The sequence below is a fragment of the Struthio camelus genome, chromosome 5, assembly GCF_040807025.1.
Source record: "Struthio camelus isolate bStrCam1 chromosome 5, bStrCam1.hap1, whole genome shotgun sequence".
Lineage (NCBI taxonomy): Eukaryota > Metazoa > Chordata > Aves > Struthioniformes > Struthionidae > Struthio > Struthio camelus.
The window spans coordinates 49,764,289-49,789,509 of record NC_090946.1 but is presented as its reverse complement, the minus strand read 5'-3'; the positions used below and the strand labels follow the sequence as shown (position 1 = coordinate 49,789,509).

General features: G+C 38.1%; 1 protein-coding gene and 1 long non-coding RNA gene across 26 annotated transcripts in view; one reads left to right on the top strand and one right to left on the bottom strand.

Annotated features, from left to right (window-relative positions):
• LOC138067491 (uncharacterized) overlaps nucleotides 1–11,171 on the bottom strand; it is a 44,566-nt gene extending 33,395 nt beyond the window's left edge. Inside the window, exon 1 of one of the 3 annotated variants that reach the window (XR_011141557.1) lies at nucleotides 11,027–11,171. This is a non-coding gene — a long non-coding RNA (uncharacterized lncRNA). The remainder of the gene's footprint in view (nucleotides 1–11,026) is intronic. The other 2 variants (XR_011141556.1, XR_011141555.1) reach the window with 2 other exon arrangements.
• CDIN1 (CDAN1 interacting nuclease 1) overlaps nucleotides 8,562–25,221 on the top strand; it is a 171,275-nt gene continuing 154,615 nt past the window's right edge. For all 23 annotated transcript variants that reach the window (XR_011141553.1, XR_011141550.1, XR_011141554.1 and 20 more), the window contains exon 1: nucleotides 8,562–11,529. Coding sequence is in view for 16 of the 23 variants with exons in the window: in XM_068946332.1 (XP_068802433.1) it covers nucleotides 11,429–11,529 (101 nt within the window). In the remaining 7 variants the exon portion in view is untranslated. The remainder of the gene's footprint in view (nucleotides 11,530–25,221) is intronic.

Here is a 25,221-nt window from a genome sequence, read left to right as displayed (position 1 = left end):
GAGGTTACTCATAGTCTGTATTTCTGGATCTGTTTTAATTCAAGATTTAAAGATATTTTGGTTACTGCTTTGTTTTAAGACAACGTTCTCTAATTCAATCACAGGTGTTGGATTTGAAGCTGTAATTAATTAATTAATTATCTATGATTTACGTTAGGCAGGAGATCAGGCTGAAGGACCGTAATTGCTTTCCTTCTGGCCTCCAATCAGAAAAAAATATACAAATATTGACAAATCAGACTGTATTTTAAACTCATTTTGAATGTATGCAACTGCTTAAACAGGAAAGCAAGAGTTAGGCTTTACACATCTAATGCAAATACTATTACAGATTTTGTTCGCAATATTAGAACACTGAGTACAACAGCAGTCAACTCATTTTCTAAACTAAACTTTTCTTAAATGGCAGCATCTAGCAAACGGCATCCATTTTATTGCTTTGAGCAGTCTCATCAACCTGCCACAAAAGACACTAAGTATACTAAAGCCATATAACATGGTAGTAGCCTACATTTTAACTTACCCTTAGGGACTACTTAACCTCTTGTTTTACTTTTTCCAGACCAAATCAACGGTGAGGATAACCAAGTGATGATATATATGTCATAACTATATAAAGGTCAACAAGGTTTAAATGCATTGGGTTCTACTCATAAATATTTGACTAATAGGAGCATATTTTTCATCTTTAAACCCTAAGATTGGCACCTCAGTAAGCAGCAAATTATTCTCAATGAATATGTCAAATACACAGTTCCATGTACTGACACCTGAGTTGAATTTTTCCAAATATGTGCTTGAATGCTGGTGTCAAATATTAAGTAGTGGTAATAATTCTTTTCTGATCAAGCATTACAGTATAAAGGTAACTGAATAAACCTGTATCAGCTACAAAACGTGCCTGATTCTGAATTTGCTTACATCACTTTGGCTCCAATGGAACGATTTTGGATTCACCCCAGAGTACGTAAGGAGAAAATCGTGTCCTACATCTCTTATTACCAACAAAGTGGAAGCTTCATTTAGAGTTTATGGTACAGAAAGGACATACCAGTCCATGCTTAGGCAAGACACATTGCCACTTTGGATATTTTGGAAGCAACTGATTTTAGTGCTGCTGTATGCATTTGAATAACGTAAGTATACTCAAAAATTTTCCTCCTTGACAAGAAAAGTGTTAAACCAGAAAAATGATTTTTCTAACTAAAATGAAAATTGACTTGATGTGCAAAGTAAGTCATTAACGGCTATCACTCCAGGGAATTACATACGTTTATATTTCATTTATTTAGTGTCTCAAATGATCCATCTGTACCATCTTCTCTGTTTTGATTCTTGAACTGAAAAGGCAATAGAGCTGAACAAGTTGCCATATGAGTCCACAGAAAATTTCATCAGATAAACTGTTACTATTCTTTCCATTTAAAAAACAGGAGAGAGGGGGAGCTTAGACATTTTCATCTACCTATGGGTTTTTCAGGCTGTTGGATTAGGCAGGTTCCCCTCCACCCTCAAATTAGTATGGCTTGAGTTAGATTTAAAAACAGGTCCCAGAGGAGGTTGACAAATGGATTAAAGTGGAACATAAATTCCTTATGTCACCCAGTCCCTTAAACCTTGATGTCAGTAACATGCCTAATCATTCCATTATTATAAACGTCAAATATGCTTTACATGTGTTAGAAAGAGTGAATGGGTATGAGAAGAAACGGAAGATTCAAGAAATTGCAATGCTATTATAAACTTTCATGTAAAATTTTTTAAACAATTGCATAGTGGACATCCATTAAAATTTCATTTTTCCATTAATATTAATACTCATATTTTCTTATTTTCTTATAATTTACACACTAGATTCCCTACTGTTTCAGTGAGCTAGACCAGTGTATCCATTGCACTCTATATACTCTGCTTTTCCTTAACGGTGCTACTTCTAAGACCTAGCACAGCAAACTGAAGAGTTTATCAAGGTGGATGCACAGAATATAAGCTTACAATGTGAAACTTTTCCAGTAAGTCAAGTTGAGAAGTTGTATCCAGGAATCTTGCTCAGAAAATATCAAAATTCTTCATTCTATTCAGCAAGATGCATTGGAAAAACTGCTTCAGCTGAGACATTCATTTTAAGAAAGATATTGCAGAGTATAGAGAGCAAAAAAAGGGCAATCCTTTCAGAACAATGACTTTAAAAAAATGACTGGAAGAATTGGGCTTGCATATGCTACAAAAAAATCGAAGAAGTGGATCAACATTACAATAATCTTCAAACAAGAAAAGAATCCAGTGATTATCACTCTCCCCTTTCTACAAAGTGTAGAACAGAAAGTAAGTGGTTTAATGTGCAATTCATGAGCTTGGAATTAAACATCAGAAACAAGCTTTCTAACTTTAAGTGAGGTCAGATACTCGAACACATTACCAATAGAGACTGTGAATACCTCATTACGGAAGTCTACAAGAACGAACGAGAAATGTTTCAGTAAGGGATAGTGCAGTCATATTTGATCCCATCAAATGTCTGATCTGGCTGCCGAGATGATCTCTTGAGGTTAGCTGCATTCTACATGTCTACGATTCTGTGATAACAGTCATTCAAGAATGTTACAATTTTTGAACAGTGAAAACACTTGATATGTAATGAGAGGTTAGAAACTTTGGGCAATAAATGATTAAGCATCTTGCAAGAAATACAGCGAAAAAAAAATCAGCAACTCAATACCACTCCCCAAGCTTAAGGCGACAATGGAAATTTCACTACTGGAAAAACACCTTAATCTACTTTTATATCTCTTACCCTCATCTGATCTAAAATAATCCAGCTTCCTAAAAATTGTCTCAGCGTTCCAGACTTCTTACAACAAGGTCCTAATTTTCAGACTGGCTAATCATATGCAGCTTCCACTGACTGAAGTCAAACAGCACGTCTGGTGAGTTATAGCAAGCTATATGACCAAACCTTTGCTCTTTTATTTTTTCGGTGGGAGAATGAGAAGAAGTGGACAGGAAAAAGAACCAAATACAAACCACCACCACAACAGACAGTTCTACAAATTTAAGTTTCTGTTGCCAGTTGATAGCCACTTGTTCAGTCAATGTGCCAGGGAGTTAACACTAATCTGTAACCTCATTTATAATTTCATGCGTCAGCAGAATTTGTGCCTCTTTCACAGATTTTGCTGGAAAGCAAAGAATTAGCAATACTGGAGCTAGATTTAGGCATGTAAAGTATTTATCTTTCTATTTAAAATGCTTACTTTTGGCTATAAGGAAACAGAAACAGACAGGCTACTTAGCTACTCTGGTGTTCTATGTTTCTACCAAGCTAACAAGCACAATTTAGGCAATAGAGTGGAGTCATGCTATTTCACAACAGTGCTTAGCAAACACGTTGCAAGTTACTATATTTTACTAATTAGCAAAACAAAAAATAAATGCAGAAAACACAATCTACCACAAAGTGTACTTTCTTAACTGAAATAGCTGTATTTTAATTGTATTTTGTTTTAATATAGTCATACACTGCAACATAACTGTTCCAATGTTAAAGACTGAGAAGTTTGGAAACGATACTGTTCATTTTGGTGTAAACCTCGAATCAGTCATTCTTGTCTATCTGTATTATGAAACAGTGCTTAATTTCTAATTTTTCCCTCCTCTGCCTTACTTGTATTCTAAATAGACTGCACACCTCTTCAGTACTTCTTTCTACCCTTTAATTCAAATTTTGGCCTCATTGTTTACTTTATGCTGTCCATTTCATTCACTGTAAATAGTCTTATTAATTTCAACATGTTTTCTAATGAAGCTCATTACCATAGTAGCTTATTACATAAACACAAGTATGAAGGTAAACACCTTTTTTCCATTTATGTGTTTGTGTGTGTATGCATAGAGATTTAGCCTTTATATGTATGTGTTCACACACACACATACATAATTAAAACTAAGTTTTAAAGATTTAGGTCAGAACTGTCCACTGATTTTGGCTACTCAGGGTAACATACCCAGCATCTGAGTACTGTGCTCACTTCTCTGCGTGTTCAAAGTACAACTTCCACTAAATCCAGATCCATTGACAGTGCTTAGTATTTAGTGCAAGAGGCTCTCAAGTATCTCTGTAAGATCTCAGTAGATGCCCGATAATCATACTGTTGAATGACTGACACCTAATTTGGATGTCTAATTTGTGTGGTTAACCCTACAGTCAACAGGAAGAGGTAGCCCTGCTATCTCTGGCTATGTATCTCTATTTCTTCCCCTGTGCTGGCATTTACATTGATGAGGCTGGGCTCTCTGTCCAGTGAGTTGGATCCACAAGCTGATTCAGCTGAAAAATAATATTTCTATTTTTTTTTTTCTGGTATATTCATTTTTCAGCTGGATCTGCCTGACCATGTATGCACACAATCAGCACTAGTAGTAGTGATACAAGTGCACAGGTGAGAATGTAAAACTGGCTGGAGTGGGCTGGGATGATCTCTTTGGGAACTGCTTATGGCACCTATGTAATTAAATAGGATGTCTGGCACTGGATAATGTGGCTGCCCTTTCAAAAGAGGCCACACGGAAGGAAAATTCCACCAAAAGACTTCTAAGCTTACATGAGAAGTCTGTAAAGAGACAAGGGGAGAATCCATTTTCCTTGGCAGCAGTGAAATTACCTTAACGTTTAACTTTTTTCTTTCTGTAGTTCCTGCTTCATTCACCCAGTACATATTCCAAATGCTTCAACAAATGAGACAGTGGTCCTACAGAAAACAACTCAATTCCTCACACAGCTACAGTGTTTTCCCTGTCCAGTGAATGAAGCAGAAATCCCCTGGGGAAAAGGTAGTATGCAACAGTTAATAATATTTTAATGCATACAGACAAAGAAGACAAATTAACTTTAAATAACTGAATTTGAAACCAGAAAGATATTTTAATATAGGTTTATGTATCTGACTACTGTGAGTTTAAAAAAGCAAATCCAAATTCCAGAAATTTTATCATACGGAATTACCATGGAGTCAAGCTCCAGCACAAGAACACGTAGGGTATGTTAACATCTCAGTCATTGAAATTGATTTTCTAAGTAACTCATCATTTTCAAAATTCTTTTATAGCTTGTTACAGAAAATACATAAACATACAGCTTACAACCTTAAAAACGGTCTGCTTCCAAGTCCATTAAAATTAATGATAGATTTCCAATTGACCATAGATCAAGCATTGGATCAGGCCCCCAGTATATAAAACAATGTTTTCAAAACACAATACAAACACACACATATTTTTTAAAAAATGTCTTCAGCAAGAACACAAATATTTTAAAGAAAGATATATTGAGTATACTTATAGTACAGAAAGCTAGATTTATCTTCCTCAATTACTTCTGTGATTACAATAAATAAATTTGAAGACACAGAAGAAAAGCAATGTCTGCCTCTTTGAGTTGCTATTCTCCTATATACAATCATCCTAACATTGTCATGGTCTTCACAGTGTTGAGATATCAAGTAATCCTACGAATACTTTTAGGGAAAAAACAGAAACTTATTGTGATCTATCATCTTGTGAATTGGCAAAATAGTCAATGCTTAACAGTGATGTATAGATCAACTGTTCTTTTCTTTCCAATACAGACTGAGTGTATCATGGATTGTTCCACAATACATTTATTTTCAGTTAGTACATTAGAACCTATGGACATAAATTAGATGATAAACTGAAGGTTCTCCTTGTTTATGAGGTAACAACTGTCTCCTGTGGAGATGTTTATTAAACCAGTTACAGATACACTTACTACTGAATTAAGCGGAAGCATACTCAAGTTTTTCTTATAATTTAGAAACGTCAAATAAGAAGAGCTGTGTTTCACAATAAAAAACACATGAAAAAGAGACTAAAATATACCTATACAAAAACTTCTGCACCAAACTGAATGAAGTGAGAACACTGTGCGCATAGAAAATTGTAATAGGCGCTCTAATAAGAGTTGCAAATGAGATTCTAGTCTTACTGCAGTTCCCAACTCTAAAACCTACAATCAAAAAATAGTTGATTTAATTTTCAAAGCACATCTGCAGAACAGGCCAATTACGACAACCTAAAAATTCAAAAACATTTGAGCTATACAGTCTATAAAGGAAGAAGATAGAAGGTAAAACTTTAAAAAGCTACTCAGTATCAAAATGGCATGTATTTTAGCAGCACAATTTTAAACTAGGTGATCAACTGTTTGTATGAGACCTACCAATGAAAACAAAGCCTGACACCCTTTTTTTCAGAAAAGTCTTTGAAAAAGTACCTGAAGACTCAAGTTCAACATGTTGATTGTAGATGAACCCTCTGAGAGAAGAAAAGGGTTCAAAGGATCTCAAAATGTCTGATGCCTGCACGGGAAAGTGAATCAAAGATGTTGCAACGGCAGTTGAGAACTTTCCGAGAACTGGTACCTCAAAGTTCACACATACACCAAAAAAAATTAAAACAGTCTTTTCTTTTGAACCTCCAAAGGAAGCTGAAGATAACAAACTAAGTAAGTTTTCTCTTCTTACATGAACACCAATTTCTAGAAGCACAAACTTTTCAGTTTTTTAAATCCATGCAGAATGCTAGAATTACTCATGATTTCAGATTTCCAGGTATATTTTTGGGATATTGATTTTCCTTCTAGCTCCTTCTGCAAGACTTGTGACCTCACTATCTAACAGCTTGTCCTGAATCTGCCACTAAGTCACTGACTTTCCAGTTGAGTAAAGGACACTTTTTTTTTTTTTTTCCAAACCTCAAATCCCACTGACACATCTTCTAGAATGTTGTGTGAAGTCAATGGTACAGGTTTTTCAGTGTTTCAAAACCAACTATTTCAGTTTTGAACAGGTGAACTATAAATCTGTACAAAATAAAGCTCCTTGCTCATTTTTCTAGTCACTTGAGCACTCTAGGAATTTTTGTCCTTCTTTCCACAATCCTCTTTCATACAGTTCCCCTCCCACCAGCCTCTCTCAGTATCTTCAGCAAGATCTGGTCCTATCATGAAAAGTCTCTTCTCAGCCTGAAAAATGCTTCTTCCTCTCTCTTTCCTCCAGATGCTCCCCACCATTCCTGCAGAGAAACTGGAGAAAAGTACTTTCACCAGTATGCAATTGCTCATTTACCCTTCCTGGAACATACATATGGGTGCTTAGAGTCTTTGCATTAATTTTGCTATGGGAAAATTAACACGGAGCAGAGATTCTGTCTATAAAAGAAGTGGAGTGGTAAAGTAAAAAGATAGCTGTAAAGTCATAAAACTCAAATCAGAATTCACACTTTATGCATGAATTTATTCCTTATAACACCGTACTATAATTATCTAGCCTCAAAACACAGTGATTTTAAGCTCTGTGGAAAGTAATGAATGGCATTTTAACTATGAACTTGGCTATAAATGACACTATGCAATCACCTTCTCATAGTAATGGGGGACACCTACTAAGATCACTGGTAAAATATCAAATAACATAATATAAAAAGCAGACCGAAGGTCTGTTACTTTATCCTTTGCCAACTGTGACCAAGACTACCTTTACTAAACGATGGTCATTACTGGAGGTTCTCGGCCAGCTATTTCCCTCTGGTTCTTTTTATTTATATTTTTGACCCTACAGCTTAGGGGCTCTCTTTCTCTTTCTCCCCCTCATTCGTCACTTCCAGTCACTTGTTTTTCCCTTTGTTTCTTTTTCTTTAGCCCACCTTCGTTCCTGGAAGGAAACATAGTTTTTCTTATACATGGACTGGAACCCATCCCCAAGGCAGAAATCCAAAAAACTAGCTGCCAAGGGCAGATGCCAAGGAAGGAGCGTAAGAACAGAGCAAGCACATAATTATACTTCCTCAGAACATTCCCCCAGCATCCAGCCATTTGCATCTCAGAGACTTCCTGGGCTAAAGGTATTTAAAAGCTTTTCATGTATTTTTCTTCCACAAATTTCACTCATTTGCTTATTGAATTTATGCAAACTCCCAACATCCACAACACCTTATACAGCTATCCACAGCTCAGCTTCACACGGTCTAGTGTTTGTTGCGTATGGTAAAAACGGTGATGGCAGCTTAATTGAGCTATTTCTGATAGGAACACGTCAGGGTTTTTTTTGTGTGTCTGTTTGGATTTTTGAGCACGTCATTGGTATAGTTCTGTGGTAATTAATATAGGCACGCTGTGGCTCATACATTTTGTGTACAGAACTTCCAATTTATGTTTTAAAACATTCAAGCCCTTACACTTAACCGTAAATGCTTCTTTTGGATGAAAAGTGATTCATATCTCTGAGGGCTGTTATCTCACGAGGATAATATTCTCTTAGTTCATCTTGGTTGCAGTGAATATTCATGCCAGTTTATTTTCTTGTTTTTTAAAATAATTTTGAAATCTGCAGAACCTTGTTCTAGGACAATAGTATAAGAAACATATCTAATACCTATATCAGACATTGCTCCAGAGATTGGTAACTTCATACTGCAGTTCTAAAACTATTCCACCGCTGTGCAATGCAGAATGAAATGTCAATTTTTTTTTTTTTTTTTTTAAATTACTACTGAACAAGGGAGATGAACAGAGATAAACCTACAAGTTAAAGCTAGAAACCTTATTATTTTAAAAACAAGTTTCACTGGAACTTATCCTGCAACAAAGAAAGGAAGATGTAAGTCATTTCTAAGAGCACGCTTTATGCGCTTCTAAGGAAGCAGTAGTAGTAGTAGTAGTGAAGACGCACAAAATTATTTTAAAAAATTATATTTCAGAAGTCATAATTCTAATCTTTTGCAAGATAAGGGAAAATGATCCTTTCCATGGCTCAAGAAAATTATACCCTCATGGGACTTAAAAGTGGGTATCACATTAAAAAGAACTCACCCATCCCTCCCAACAAACATCCTGTAGTGTTAAGACTACTACTTCATATAGCTAAAGAAAATAAAGCATTTTAATATTAAATAATAATATTTCCTTTAAAAGGAAAATCTTTTGTCAATTTCACATATTATTTTTTGGTCTCCAAGAAAGGAACGGAATCTATAATTTGGCTTAGCTTCACTGTGTTTACTTACACTGTAAGGCGAAAAAAAAAAAACCCACTGAAAACAAACCATCTTCATTTACTGTGACAAACCTACTGAAGACAGTCTTGTACCTTTGACTGAGACTGACCTCAGAACATTTATAGCAAAACTAAAATGCCTTGCCTCCACTTTCATTTTGCTTTAAGGTTAGCTACTTATAATAACTGAGGGATGTTACTCAACACAATGAAGACAGACGCTTTAGCTTTACCCTTCTTTTTATTTTATTTTTAGCTTTCCAATAGCTGATGCACATTAATTAACCCAGGGTAAAAATATAACAAAATAAAACAAAAAAACAAACAAGATAAGCCTATTGAGACAGGAAATAAAGAAAACTTTATAATAACTCAATGTAATTCCTATCCTTTTCAGTTTTACAACTGCTGTTGATACTATCAGAACAGGAGGGAAGACTAGCACAGCAAAATGGTGTTCTTTCAGTAAAATACCAAATAAAGCCCCCAAGCCAACCAAATACACAGCTGTGACCATCTAATCAATTCTCTCAAATAAGTCTAATATATCCAAATGCTGTATATCGCTATTCTTATTAGACTTCATATTAACATTAAAATATCGATATTAAAATGTTTATTGTTAATATTTGTCAGATACGTACCACCAATATAGAACAATCTAGAATGCAACTTATATAAAACAAAGCAATATTTTAAAGCTTCAAACATCGATATTTAAGGCACCTTTCCAGAAGCACCTGTTCTCAGGAAGGCTCCAGGTTCCAAACTAAACCCATTAAAAACCCTGGAAGACGAAGTGACAGAGGGTTCATCAGGCACTGTCAAGTAATAAGAAGCCAGGGTGCCTGACCTGGCTAATATACACATACTGTTCGCATGCTTTTCCTTTAAGCTGCAGTTCTCATACTCTCCAAAGAAATTTTGTAAAGTTTCTGGCTAAGATGCAGAAAAACACCTAAAATGTGATCCTCAAAGCCTTCAAAAGAGACAGCAAATAAACAAAACCTAAAACCTACATAAATCAATTCCTCAAGATTTCAAGCAAATTTCATTACTTCTGTGTCTGAAACTGCAAGGCTGGGACTCCAAACCATGCGGAATTAGCAATATTATTGTCTGTACACAGTTCATGCACATGATTAGTTAAACTGAAATTATATTTGTCAGTCAGATGCATGATTGATTCTCTTTGTAATCTCTCATCTATATACAGTTCTTTATTAAAAGGAGCACCCATCTCCCAAAATTATTTAAAACACCCAGCACAGGAATCAAGGCTTCAACCATGTGCACTGATGTTTCATAGTATCACCATGTCATTCAAAATACGCTCGAGGCTTAACTAAACTTCAAGTCAATCGAAGCGTTAAGTTTGGACGGTTTTCTTCTAAAACTTAGCAGAAGGCATTTGCGCGTGAGCATAAGGTTACAGGTCACTACAATTAAGGCGAGCGAGGAGCCACGGTCGCAATCCCACTACCTCAGCAGGTCTTTACCATAAGCGGGGGGTGGGGTGGGGGGGGGAACCAGTTATTTCAAAGTGGCTGCCGGTTAAAGGCCTTGAAAATTATACTTCAAAACGATTCAGGAGAGGTTACACCCCACCCTCGTGCTGCAACTGCTGCACAAGCCAGGCCACCCCGGGGTACTGCCGGCGCAGACCTGGCTCTGTTTCGGTCTCTACCCCCGGGGCCTACTGGAGCGCGGCGCTCGGCGCCCCCGGCCCCACGACTATCGGAGCCTCCGCGGCCCCACGCGAGCTCCCTCTGCGCCGGCTGACTTCACGGCAAAGGAGCCCACGGGCGCTTCCTCAGCCGTGGCTGGGCCAGGCCACGAGGCCAGCATCTTTCTCCTTCTCCTCCCCCCGCCGCCCCAGGGCGAAGGCCTGGGGAAGTTCCCGCTGTAGGGAAGGGAGAGGCAAGGAGACCCTTTAAGGCTTCCGAGCCTGGCGATACCTCCAGAAAAGCGCCATTTCCGCGGGGCCCATGGAAGCGCCGCGCGCCTCTCCCCCGCCCCTGCAGCGGCTGCGCAGGCCCGAGCGGCGCGGGATGGCGGCTCGCCCCGCCCCGCCGCGTTTCGCCGGCTCGGCCCGGCCCGGCCGTCCCAGCGCTGGGCGGAGCGGCGGGAAGCGGCGGCCTCCACCGCCGCCGCCTATGGCTGTTTGAGCGTCAGGCTGTTAGCAAAGGGTGCCCCGGGCTTGTTGCGCGCCCGCCCTCTCCCCCGCGAGTCACGGGCTTCCTTCCTCCCGCCTCTCCGCGCTGCGCGCGGCCGTGGCACTGGGGGCCCGAGTGGGGCAGCCCGCTGCCTGCCCCCCTCCCGCCGCCGCGCCGCGCCGTGCCGGTCTGGCGGTGCGAGGCATGAAGCTGACCAAAGCCCAGTACGATGAAATAGCCCAGTTCCTGGGGCAGGTGCAGCCCACCAGACAGAGCCTGCGGCAGCTGAAGGAGAAATTCCCTAGGTAAGTGCTCGCTGCCCGGCGGGCCGCTGCCCGGCGCGGCCCCCTGCGCGGGCCCCTGGCGGCCGCCGCGCCGGCTCTGGCCGCCGCCTGCAGTGCAGAGCCTCACACGGTATAAAATCACTTGGACATGCACACGTTAGTCGACGGCAACGTACAGCTCTCCGAGGCGGTTGCTAGAGGCACGGTACGTTTCACCCTGTGCGACCTGAGAGGTTAGGCGCAAAATAAAAGCATGCTTTGTTCCCTGCCACCCACCCAAATAAAAGCTCTCGGGTCACTTTATGGGACTCCTAAACCCCAGACAGGTCTTGTTACATGAAGGAAACGTTTCAGCCCTGGGCCTTCCCTCTGTGAGTGAGATGGGAGTGGAACCTGGCCGGGGTTGCCAGTTCCCTTGTGGCTGAAGGAAAAGGGGCTTTCTGGACCCATAGCTCCATACATCACACGGCGCTCCATTGCGTTGAGGCCTAAATGAGGCCGTCTCATCTGCCTACGTGTGCAAATTCATCTGCTTCCTCGTCTGAGCTATCTGTGAGACTTTTAAAGACATTCAGAAACGCCCATAGGCTAGTGTTGAAAGGTCTGTGTGAGAGGCTCTGCTTCATGCCCTGATCCTTGTTTTCAAAATTTACTTTAAACCAACAATAACAGAAAAAGACATGTATAGAACATGTTGTAAGGCTTTTCTTTTTCTACAAGTTTTGGGGAAGGACAACTTCTGCTAGGTTGGGCAAAACTGGACAGGAATGTTACTACCTTTAAAATGCACCAGAAAAAATACAAAGCACTGCAGTTTCTTAGGTGCTTTAGATACTTTGGTGATTGAGAAAGAAAGAAGTAACAGAAAATTTTTCAGGTGATTGCTGAGCCTTGCTAGTCTTACCACAAGTGTGACTGAGAACTAACTCTGAAGCTGTCTGTGTGTATCTTGCAGTAAGTAGATGAACAGCCAACATGAATGTAGGCATTTAAACTGTCCAATAAAATCTCTTCCTCTCTGAGGAAAGCGTGCTTTGTAGTTAAAAATCAAGCTGAGGCAATAGCCCTGTTATAGAGAAGAAGTGATGATAAAGCGGAGTGGTTGGTTCAGTGAGTGCATCGAGTTGCATGGTTGGGAACCCTAGCTCAGCTTCGACAGTACTTCTGCAACTTGCAAAATCACTTGCTGTGACAGGGTGAGTCCAAGGAGCTTAGACTTGGCTTTATCACTTTGGTGCTAATGAAACAGCAGAAGAGAATGTTTATGTGGATACGTGTATGCAGGCAGGCACACACGCGCACACACACAATTGTCTTCTCCTTTTTTGCTCTCCTTATAAAGCTGTCTTGCAAACAGGTTAGAATTTGGGGTGGTTTGCCATTTGCAGTCATTAACTGCATGTAGGAACTTGCCAGAAAACCGCCAGGTCTTCCTGCTGATGTGTTCTACTTCCCAGTCCGTTCCTTTTGATGCTGCAGAGGATCCATGGACTCTGTTTCAGAATTTGATGATTGCTGACAAACTGAGTACTAATAACAGAACGTAGACTAACGTCAGGGAAAAAAATATGCTTTTTTTAAAGCAGCTTGGCTTCGTGTGTGGAGAGTGCTATGAAGCATAGACTGGCTAAAATGGCCGCTTCCGTGATTTGCTCCCTTAGCATACTGTTAGGTTGTGTTGTATTATCCGCGTTGTGAGATCAGAACATCCTCTTCTGAATTCCACTTGTGGGCCTCTCCTGAATTTTGTTTGCCTATCCTGGGAGAAGGCTAAAATCTTCTGTCTGCATGATGGATGAAAGACTCCATCTCATCTGCTACTTGAGTCACTAAATTTATACCCTTTCAAAAAGTCTATCTTTTGTATATATTGAAGAAGCCACACTTTTCTCCTTCTTCATGTCTTCTTTCTGTGAATGGCTCAGCGAGTTATGTTATTTTGATGTCTTTTTTGTGTATTTCTTAGAACAGGGCAGATGCAGAAGCCCCTCCAAATAAGTTCAAAGTAGTGAAATATGTTGGGCCAGTGATTTTGAGATGCAGTTAAAAATGCTATTAGAATAAATTCCAAGACCACTGCCTATCTTAGCAGTAAGGGAGATAGATGTATTGAAACAGGGACATGTTATAGCCTAGGAAGCAGGCAGTCTCTGTAACCTTGTACCCTTGTAAACCTTGTATGATCTTGTAAAAAGAGGACATCTGTAAGGATTTGTAAAATTGCGTACCATCATAAGACTAAAGTAGATGCTTTCTCAGTGTTGTGTTTGATAATTGTGGCATTTATTTTTCCCGTGATAAGCAGCTTATAATCCAGAATCTCGGGGCTTCCCTTCTAGGACTAGAAGGATCTGATTGGACTTTCTTGCCACTTCTTTATTAAAAAAACAACAACTAACTTTCTAATTCTATCTTTTTTAAAAGATATTTCAGAATCTGTCATGGCACTTGCACGGGGAAGTAGTTGTCAGTAATCTGTTTGTCGTTATTGGGTGGTAACGGTCACTGATTCAAATAGTAAAGTCCTAGGCTCCGTAAAGGCTGTTTCCATCTTGCACTTTTCAATCTTTCTTTTCCCAAGGAAGGATCAGCATTTCACTGATAATGCAATAGATACATTGGCGATTTGCAAATATTTCTGCTTCCTACTGTCTCCTTGACCCAAAGGTTCTCAAAAGGTCTTTTGACTTCTACATTTTTCTGCTCAATTCTTTCTCTGATACTGTCTTACCTCCTGGTTCCTCCCTTGCCTGTTCTGTTTCAGAACTTGAAGACTCAGAATCTGCCTCTTCTCCCATTTTGTAGAGGGTCAGAGTATCTTTCACATTTTATTACAGGCCTACTTTAGTTCTGGAATTTCTCCTTAAGAATAATTTGTAATTTCTGGGATTATTACCACAATTTAATGTGTGTAGTTATGCTGTGTGGTGGCTGCTAATATGACCTGTGAGTTTAAATTCTTTTTTGACGTGGTGATTCGTTCTCAACTGGTATTGAACAAGAGTTCAACAGGTGACATTACCATTTTCAAGAATTCTACTTTGTGATTTATTAATGTTGAATAGTTAAATTTAGACTGTTCCTTTGAGCATCTTAACATATACAAAACTGGATGGATATTCTGTATGTTTTATATTGGGCTTGTTTTAACCGTACCAACTTCTTTGCCTTATTTTTCACCTGAAGTTGTCTCCTTGCTAGGAATTTGTAATTTCCTTTGTAAAAGGAAAATTGTATTTCATTTTTCTACTTTCTCTTTATCCTGGGCTCATGTTCTTCGGTGTTAAAATTTTGTCATTGAGACCTAACGTTTAAATTGGATTACCTGTTGTAGGGCTGGAAACGCTCTGAGAAAGTTAGAGTCTTTTCAGTGTTTGTTTTTTAAATTGATGTTAGAAATACCCACATGTGGAATCCTCCCTATAAGAATCACTTCAGATTTACCTGGTTATGGCAACAAGATTTAGGTTAAATCCTTAAATTATGTTCAAAGTCTATTTTAACTTGTCCGTTTTAACTTGTCCAAGAAAGTACACCTTCTAGGGATTTGAGTCATCCCCAAGCTGATACTCTACTCCCTCAGTCTTGTCGTTTCAGGGAAAAAACCTCTCAGTTCTTCTCATTTTTTATTTGGCAGAATAAGGATATAGGGTTTCTCTTCTGGAAGCTCTTAGTCCTTGCCTGAAGCTTTTTACTAATAGAATATGATGGGCAAAGGACTGGATGCTGCTCAAATCCGTACCTTGTAAAGTGTTTTTCTTTGCTTCTTGGTGTCTCATTTTGATTGCATTTTGCAGTTTTTCTGTTAGAATCTTCCTCTGGTTTCTGCCAAGATTTCTAAGGGTATAAGGTTTGCGAACCCAGTTCATTATGGTACTGTCTCATTTTTCCTTCAGCCACTGTTTTTCTGATTTGATTCTGTTCTGAGTCTTTAATCTTTTTACTCTATATTGTGCTTGAATTAGGGATTCCATGAACTTTCTGGCATTGCAAGTTGACTCAGTAGTCTTACATCTATTAGAGATTCAAAAAAATCTACTTTTTGAGTTCTTGCATTGAACGATTGCGAAACATATTTCACTCTATCTAGGAGTGCAGTATTGTTTTACAGCACAGTTGGTTCGGTCTGTACTATTTCTCTTCCTTACCTAATTATAGGTTGTTAAATGAACTTACTTAGGCTTCTAGTCTAACTTCCTTTCAGTACCTCCACTTTTATTCCTGTAAAAGAAGCATTCTTGTTTGACCCCGTTTTAACACAGACTAAGTTTATAGAGAGTTTCAAAGTAGTAGCATTTCAAAGTATCAGGATTTTAGCATATGTTCTGTGTAGGTCTTTACTTGCTACCTTTTCTTCTTAAAAGGCTTTACTGTTTATCTTACTTCTGTAGGCTTCCTTCATAGTAATTAGGGTGAGCTTTTCTTGCAACAGAAAGGTAAGCTGACATAAAGACAAGAGAAATTTTTTCTATTTTTTTTTCCAGTAAGCAATAGAAAAAAAGTCTCACAGTGGTTTTTGACCATCAGTGAGGCAGACCAAAGTGTTCAGGCTTCTTAAGGAGTCAGTTGCCTTTGAAGAACTAGACACTGTATAGAAACTGTTATACTAGAGGTAATAGAAGTTCTTCCCTCTCACCAGTACATCTCAGGATTGCATCAACCCTTTTGGGCTCATCTGCTCACTAGTAGTTCTTGATCAATACATTATGTACTATGAATCTGTAAGTCTGTCTTAGTATCATGGCTTCTGAGGATGAACTCCTTCATATTTGAGTATAGATGCTTAGTTTTAACATGTGTAACTTCACATTTGACTACTGAAAGGCACACTTATTTTATTTTTACAGCATATCAAGTGAAGCACATTCTTCTACATTCATGACCTGTCTTATTCATTATTTAATATTCCTTCAGGATTTACACACATTTTTCAATAATTATTTTGCTCTTTCTCTGTACTATTGACAGCTTTATTAAATGACACAGGGCCTTGAATGAGTCCCAACAGTATTCCACCAGAAATATATCTGCTTGGTGATGTATCATAGTGTGTATTGGAAAATCTTATCCATTTATTGTTTGCTAATTCTTAATTATTTTTCTCAGTGATGGTTCAAACTGAAACAAATGCCCTAAAGAAATGTAAACATATTGCATCAGTGTTATTTTATCAGACAAACTTCTGATCACTTCTGATTGAGTTAACATTTGTTTTTCCTCTTTCTCCAGTGCCATCCAGTGCCTCTTTTCGTTTTTAGAGATGAGGATACGTAGGTCTCTGTTTTTCGTCTCCCAGCCAGTTTTATTTGCAAGGAAGCATATTGCTTTTTTCATGAATTATTTCAGTCCTCCTTTATGCTGTTCCTCAGATTATCAAGATTTCCTTGATGACATATAAGTAAAACTAACATAACGATCTCAGTTCTGAACAGTACTGAGTGTATTCACAAAATACTTCTAAGCATGTATCAGAGCCCTCATTTGGGCTCCTGTTTATTTGCTATCTGCTTTATTAAATCTTATTTGTAGTGCTTCTTAATCCAGGTCTTAAAACCCTTTGAGATACCTGGGGGTAAAACTGTCCACCTTTATTTAACAGTTTTAAGTTAGTATTGGGTAATGACACAGCTAAGAAGCTGTATCCAGGCTTTTGTTCTGGTAAACTGATAAGACCAAAATGGCTGGAGTGGGGAGTAAGAAGGTAGAAGTGCTTCTCTTTTTCCCTCTCCCTCATCTTTCTCCCTCATCTTTTTTTTTTTTTTTTCCCTTCCATTTCTGGGTTCTGGTTCCTGCTGCTAATGGATCTTGGAGATTGAGTTAAGGTAGAAGGAGAATTTTCTGTTACCGTTGTTACCCAGGAAGGAGGGCTGACAGTGAAGCTCAAGAGCCAAAGACAGTCTTTCAGAGCCCTAGGCTCAGGACTCAAGCTCAGGTATATTATATAGGGAAACCCTGTCTAGGGACTGGTGTGTGACTTGTCAGTTATACTGTCTTCTCCCTAGGAAGGCTCTGAGCATAGCAAAGCTGACATAGTTCTTGTCAGCTTCCCTGCTACCCCTGTGCTTCACAATAGTAGGTTAATTATTTTGGAAAGCAGAGGAACTAGACTGTTTTTCTTTACTCTGCCAGCATTCATCTAACAGATCTCATTCAGAAGCTGCCTTTGTGCCCATGAGGGCTAGAAACTTTTATTTCTCAAAAAAAAAAAAAAGTCATATGAAGACATCACTTAAACTCCCTCTGCTTTTCTATATTCTCACTAATAATGAAATGAATTCATGTTCTGCCTGTACAAACCATCACATTGATTTTAGTAGATGAACTGATGAGAGAAAAGAAGGTGGACTTTGGGAGATGCAGAGACGTGTAGAGAGGGACTAAATGGTCTTTGGTAAATTTCCACATTGTCTCTTTGAAGTATCTAATACTTTGCACTCTGTACTGTATTTAGATTGTCTGTATCACAGAGCTACAGCAGCTATGCAAACAGTAGAGTCTATAAGGTTTTGTCTTTTTTTTCTTTGATCTGTTCAACTTCAGAGTAAGCAAAGTTTTACGCTACTATTTGTTGTTGTCTATTATTTATAACAAAAGTCTTATATAATTTAAGATTTGTAGTGTACTTAAGCTACATTTAACCTCACAGGTAAACACATTGGTAATAAGAGATGCGAAAGAGGTCTTGGCTGGTTACTTGAGAAGCAAATTAACAATATACAGTGTTTCAGGAATGCCCCACAATGAAATGTATATTCAAAATCTTAAAATGAAGTACGAATTTAGTAGCTAAAGTAATTATGTGAGCTCTGGACTAAGTTTTTTTATTTTAGAAAACTATTGCTACTATTTGAAGCTGTGTTATGCAATATCCTACAGTATATTTCTTATCTTGTAGGATAATCCAGAGTAGGGTATTGGTTTTCAGTTTTCACTGTAAACGCCCATGTACAAGCCTCAAAGGAGTTGTAACTGTTTGGGTTTGGTATGTTACTCTAAAAATCTCTTTGTTCATGCTATGACCGTAAATAGGAGGGAAACCAGTCCTCATCTGTAATAAAAAGTATTGCATCACAGAAATGAAGTAAATCAGCATATAAGTCTGAAGAATTTTGTCTCCTCCATTACTCTTTAGATTAAAAGTGAAGTCAAGGAAATTATTTTTATAATAGCTGCTGATAGCAGTAGAAGCTTTCAGAGTAGAACAGGAAAAATAGTTTTGCCCAGTGTTTGGACCCTCCAACAACAGTAGTCAGGATTTAGAAGGTAAGTTTTATTTTGGCATGTATAAATTCTAGGCAAGTGGATGCCATCTGGATTTGTTTGGAAAGAGATGGAGAGGGGTTTTTTTTGGTTGTTTGCTTGTTACCTTTGCCATTAGCTAAAAAGTAGGTGGCATGCATGACTGAGCATGCGTCAAGGTGAAAGTTAATTCTGAGGGAAGCGCATTGCAATTTTCCATTACAATTTTTATAAGCCTAATCCTCCTCTTCCTTGCAAGCGTTCCCAGAGACATTGTCCATCCTGGTAAAATGCAGAGTTATTTTCAAAGTTAGGCTTGAAATTAAGGTTGAACTTCCTGATTCTTGAGTATTGATAGGATAGAAGGTCTTTTCCTTCTCTCAACCTTTTTTCTCCTCCAATATGGGAAGTGCAGTATGACAGTGCAGACCTTAAAAAAAAAAAAAAATTGCAAAGAACAGGGCTTGCTACACTTGCAAAATTCATATTGACTGCAAAATTCATATTGACTGAGTAAAGGTAAAGCCTTTTTGGCCTTGAACATTTTATACAAACCACTTAGAAGCCAATCCAATATCCTTTGAAGATGTGATGGTGAAATGCAACAACTAGAGGGGGTCCTCTGAAGCAAATGTGCAACTTAGTTCCCTGTAATTACACACTGCGCTCTGGACATGTTGTAGCTGTGTGTTAGGTACTTTTGTTTAATACAGGAGAAAGAAAAAATCCTTCTATATGTCAAAGTTCAGGGGTGGCCTTGGTAACATGTACATTACTGTGTTGCTTCATAAAGTTTAATTTGTACTTTTTGCTGCATCAGAAATTGCATGGTTATGGTAATTATCACTAGAATAGAAACGTAAGTCTTGCAGGACTGTTGTTTCTGAAGTATTTCATCGTGAAGCAAGCTTGGTGTCATCAGACAGACAGATGTCTATAGATTTAAAGGCCAGATTATAGTGGTTGTTAAGAATGAAATGGACGGTTTAATGCTGACCATGTGTGCATTTTAATTGACTCATGGATTTTGGGATACCATTATACTCATGTTACTTGTACTTAAGGACAGTAATGGTAAAAAATGGTAATTCCTAATTGTTTTTGAGAAACAGTTACCTACGGTATCGTCCTTCTGAAGTCTAGAAACAAGTCCAGGATAGAGTTTTATGAGTAAAGAGGATTTGGTACATCAGAGTGAAGAATACTTTATTCATGTGTTGCTTTTTGGACAATCATATTCTGGGCTGTATTAGAATGGTACAATAAATTGCTGAATACACTGTCTGCTGAATATGACCTCACCATGAAAAATTTGATGCATTAGAGTAGGAAAGGTTGGAATATATCAGCCTTAGTTGACAGGGGACTTTGAATTTTGACCTAACCCAGATGACCTTTGTGTGCAATAAAAGTGAGCTTAATCTCCAGGTCAAGGTTGAGGTGAATGGTAGGGCAGTGTGGATTGGTTTGTGCTGGCTATGGCCGGATCACACCTAGCAAGCAAAAAAATACTAGACCTTTGTATTTTAGAGTAACCAAATACATATTTACATAAAGTTTACTCGTATCTGTTATACTGTCTTCAAAAACTGCGCTTAAGACAACTGATTCTTCAGCAGCTATACACTAATTTGTTTGAAATTTAATGTTTCAGAATAAAGTGTGAGGTACATGTATTCTGCTCCCATAGATCATTGACTAGGAAAGCTAAATAAAATTTCTCCTCGAGCGTGTAGGGGAAAAAGACTGCCAAATATATTGCCTTGCTATGAGAAGGGAGAAATCTGGAAGCTTTAGTTCTTTGACAGCAAACCTCTCTTTGGAACATCGAAGTTTATTCCTAAGTGGCTTATCCTTTTAGGAGGAACACAATTAAAAGAGCTCTGATATGTTTCGCTAGGCAAATACAAAGAAAACAAGTCCTTTTGAGCACTCCCTTGCTGTAAAAGGTATTTGATCAAAGAAGCTCAAGTTACAAAATGTTTGGAGGACTGTCTAGGTTACAGAATAAAGATATATGGATGAATTTAAATAAAAGATTTTAGTGTTTTATAGTAGTCACAAACAAAATTTGTCTTTTTAAGTGGCTGCTGTTCAAGGAGTGCTATTTTACTAATACATTAATGGTATATGCCCTGAGTACTCTACGTAGATAATAGTGGTTAGTGGTAGTGGTGTTGGGGGGGGGGAGTAAGGAGGGAGTTCTCTTTAAATCAGCGGGGGGGGGGGGGGGGGGGGTTGAGACTAATGGAAAGAACCTCTACTCCTTTAATAGAGCCTGCAAAATATATTCTCCAGGACTGATCAGCTCTGAAAGCTCTAGAGGTTTGATGATTGGAATGGCAGGAAATCACGCTTTCAGGACATAACGAATTGACTAGGCCATCCATCATTTGTTAGCATGCACTGAAACGCTGGGTTTGTGTGCAGAGGTCTGTGATTTAGTAAATACTTGGGAGATGAATAGAGCTTACACACAAGGGAAGATATTGCTGTCCTTCAGCAGCCTTAGACACAGATCCCTGCTGAGAAGGCCGTCTGACAGCAGCTCATCAGTAACTGGCCTGTCACAGTCAGTGATGCCCACCAGCCATCCCCAGTATATTAAATGCATTTTTAATATCTGCTTCAGTAGATTTAATGAAGAAAATTTAGTTTCCATACTCTGATCACTGCTTCCTCAAGTGTTTTAAAGCATTGACTGTAGCACTTCTGAGAAAGGAACTGTGCTGGCACCTGGAGTAGTTGATTGAAAATGAAAGTGAAACAAAATGCAAACAGAAGTGTCATTAACCAAACCATTTCGTTAAACCGAAACAGGAACGTTGGCAAAAGTCAGTAATCTAACATTGTGCACATGGTTAATCACTGACCCTTGCTGTAGAGGTGCAGCACACTGTACAGCAGCAGAGATGCAGCGGTAGGAAAGATGTGTGCACAATGGTCTATTTAGTGTAGGTGGGCTTGCAAGAAGGTGTGATTGCATTTCCTGAGCTTTCAGATTTTGGTACTTGAATGAGATTGTCATTCTCTCTGGCTTTCAGTATCCTGAGAAGAGGGCAGGTATAGACGGGATGAATTGAATAGGTCATGTTTTTAATAATTCCGCTAACATTGATTTTGTTTATTTTTTGGCATTCTTGCAAAAGGATGCTGTTGGTGAAAAGCATTTGAGCGTTCCATGGCACCGTTTAAACTGATCTGGGAAACACATTGACGCAAAATAAGACACACTGAAGAGTACTACTTTTGCTTTTTTTTTTTTAACTTAGCAGGCTCATTGAGGCTCACACAGTACTGACATTCCATTTGCAAGGATTTTAAGGGCTTTTATTTAACTTTGTACCAAATCATAAGATCTTTTGCTGTCCGTAGATAGAGAAGCTTCATTGTTGTCTGAATTTCCTAGGAATTTTCAGGGAAAAATTCTGTTTACATAAAGGCAAATATGTAGGTTTGCATTTTCTGATGAGTCGTGATGCCTGTAATGTCTACTTCAAAACAGCAAAAACATCTATTGCAAACATCTCTTTTAAGCATTCAATTCTTGTGCTTTTTTCCCTCTGGAATCCATTCTGTGTTCACAGAAGAGATGCAAACTGCAGAATGAGACCTATAAATTTGATTCCTTTATCTGTCAGAATAGTAATGTATTAAATGCATATTATTATAAAAATTTAGGATGTGTCTTAAATGCTTACATTTTTATAACACATGGCAATATTAAATACTACTTTTTCTTGTTAGCATCTGTTTGCTGTCATTGTTGGCAGGAACCTACGATTTATTACTTAAATTAATGACCGCAACCATTTTAGCTCTGATACATGCCCCTAAGCTTATCACATCACTTAATATAATAAAATATATGCTTCTCATAGAGTCATTTTTGTAATTGTTTTTTTCCTTTAAGTTTCCAATCTAGTGAAATATCATAATATCTATTTACAATGTGAAAATCTCAGAAAGTTGAATTATATTTCACACTGAGTGAAGTAATGGTAAGGCTTGATTTCGGTAAGAGTATGGAATACAGTAACTGATCCTGTTAAAATTGTCTTCTAAGACAAGGCTGATAGTGTATTGTCACCAAAAAGACCAACAGCATTAGAAAAGCAGTGAAAGAATAGTAGTGCATATTCTTCAGACCCAGAGATGGTTAAAAGTCTTGTTCATTTGTTTATTTAACTAACTGATACCGTAAAAGTAGATGGCAAATTCCCATTGGCATGCTAAGATTTCACGCTTTATCATTGGTTTTCAACTTGTGTTTCATGGACTCCTTCTTGCTCGTGGACTTCAAATGAGGATTCAGAGTAAATGAACTTGTTCTCAGCAGGCTTAAATTTGCCAAACAGGAATCTGCACCTCTTGTGGGAAAAATATTTTTAATTGCGAATCCCAGAGGTTGCAAGCTTCTGTTTTTTCATTAATGAAAACATTTTATTGATCTTTTGGTTGTTTCATAAGTATTTTTCAAATTCTAGACATTAACATTTGAAATATGGTAATGATATGAATCGGATATATTATACTTTCCAGTTCACACTCTAAAATATTCAGTAGTCTGATTGATAATGACAGTCTTGTTGCTTTACACTAGAAATTTCTTAAACTTGAATCCAGTGCTTTATCTTTCTTATCTGGATAGGTTATTTAGGTGGGGGGTGCTGTCCATGCCACGTGGTGAAACTGGGCTTCAGGTCAGGATGTGGTGCTGAAGAGAACTTTGTTATTTGGGTGAATGTCCTCCGTTTGCATATCTCAAAGCTCTGGGAAGCGTTTGTGAGCACTAATTCCCAGATACCTCCAGGAAGCTTCAACACTGAATAAAAATGCCCCAAAATAGCACACATCTTTCTTTCACAGAAGCAGGATATTTCTCTGAGCAAGACCCATGTGATACCAAGGACAATCTTTCATGAAATACAGACTATATGAAACAGTTTTTAAAAGTGGTAAAACAGCATAAAAAGCATGACCAATGTAGAGGTAACACTTCTGTGACTAAAAAGGTTTTCACCTGAATTAATATATAGGGTCTTTTGCAATTCCTTATTGTTCCTAAAGATGCAGGTAGCAATAATGATACCATGTACTTCTCCATCTGTGGCTGGCTGGAAGATGGCAGAACTTCTCATCGATCCACTGTTGATACTGGTGAACTCCAATCTTTTATTGCACCACTTCTGTGAAATGCAGATGTGTATTATGAGGCTACAACTGGTGCACAGTGCAATAACCAATAGCCAGAGCTTCAACGTAGGCTCCTACAGATGAAAAGACTTTTGAACACTAGCCATTTTCAGCCCTAAACATAAATTGCATGTTGTCAATCTAGCATTCCTTCAGTTTTTAACATAGGTGAGTAATATGTCTTTCTAGACAAGATCATTATCTTGAACAGATAAAATATAAAAAGACTTAAAAAAAAAAAAACCTAAATTTCTGTTTCTTTCAGAGCTTAAATAGGAAGACTTGTTTTGAACAGTTGGCAGGTACTCCAATAGGCCAAGCAAGTTCAGTTCCAAATATAGTCTTAAATGACCTCTTTGCAATGAGTGATCCGACACAGAAATATGGTTTTCTTTATCCTGTTATTAGAAACAGAAGAGTTTAATTATTGACCATAAAGAGAAGTCAGACTACATTTTTATCTCATTTGTGTTGGGTTCCTTTGATATCAGTGGTGAGGGAGTTAAAAAGAAAATAGTGCTTCACTGGATAACTGCGTTTCAGTCTAAATTTTTTTTTCTAACCATATCTGTCTGTTCAGTATGTCCCATAAATTTAGCTTTTTTTCAAACAGAAATCCCTTTGGTCGCCCAGCAACTACTATCCAGAAGCATCCTGCTTATGCTTTTTAAAAAATTTTTTACAGACAGACCTCACTAGTTACAGTCATAATCGTTCTTATACATGATTGTTTTTGTGATTTGGGCTTTCTGGATAGAGAATTTTGTCCATTTACCTAGCTATAGTTTCTTGCAGTTCTGACACCTTTAGTGTCAAGAACTTAAAAATATTATTCAAATTTTTCAGCTACTATGTAGATACTAATATCTTTCTATGTGCGCTGGTTTGTGGGGAGGGGGTTTTCTTCGGCATTTATTACACATTGATTGTTTACTTCAGTTTATTTCGTAATTCTTAGCTTTTTAGTCTCTTCATCCAGGATAAATATGTCACTGCAACTTTAGATCAGGATATTTACTGAAATAACTACTTAAAATTACTAAAATATGCAGTAGAAAGCAAAGTGCTTAGTTTAATGTGCTTCTGAATATTAAATGCAACTAAAATACTACCTAGACGTGGAACCATTTGTTATATTTTAGTATTGGAAGCAATAGCTCTGTAAACCTTAACCTTGTAATTTTGCAAGTTCCACTTTATCATGTAGCTGTAAAAGGCAATCAAAATAAATCATGGAAGATGAAGAAATATTTTCTAGGGCTTTCTGTATGCTTTTAG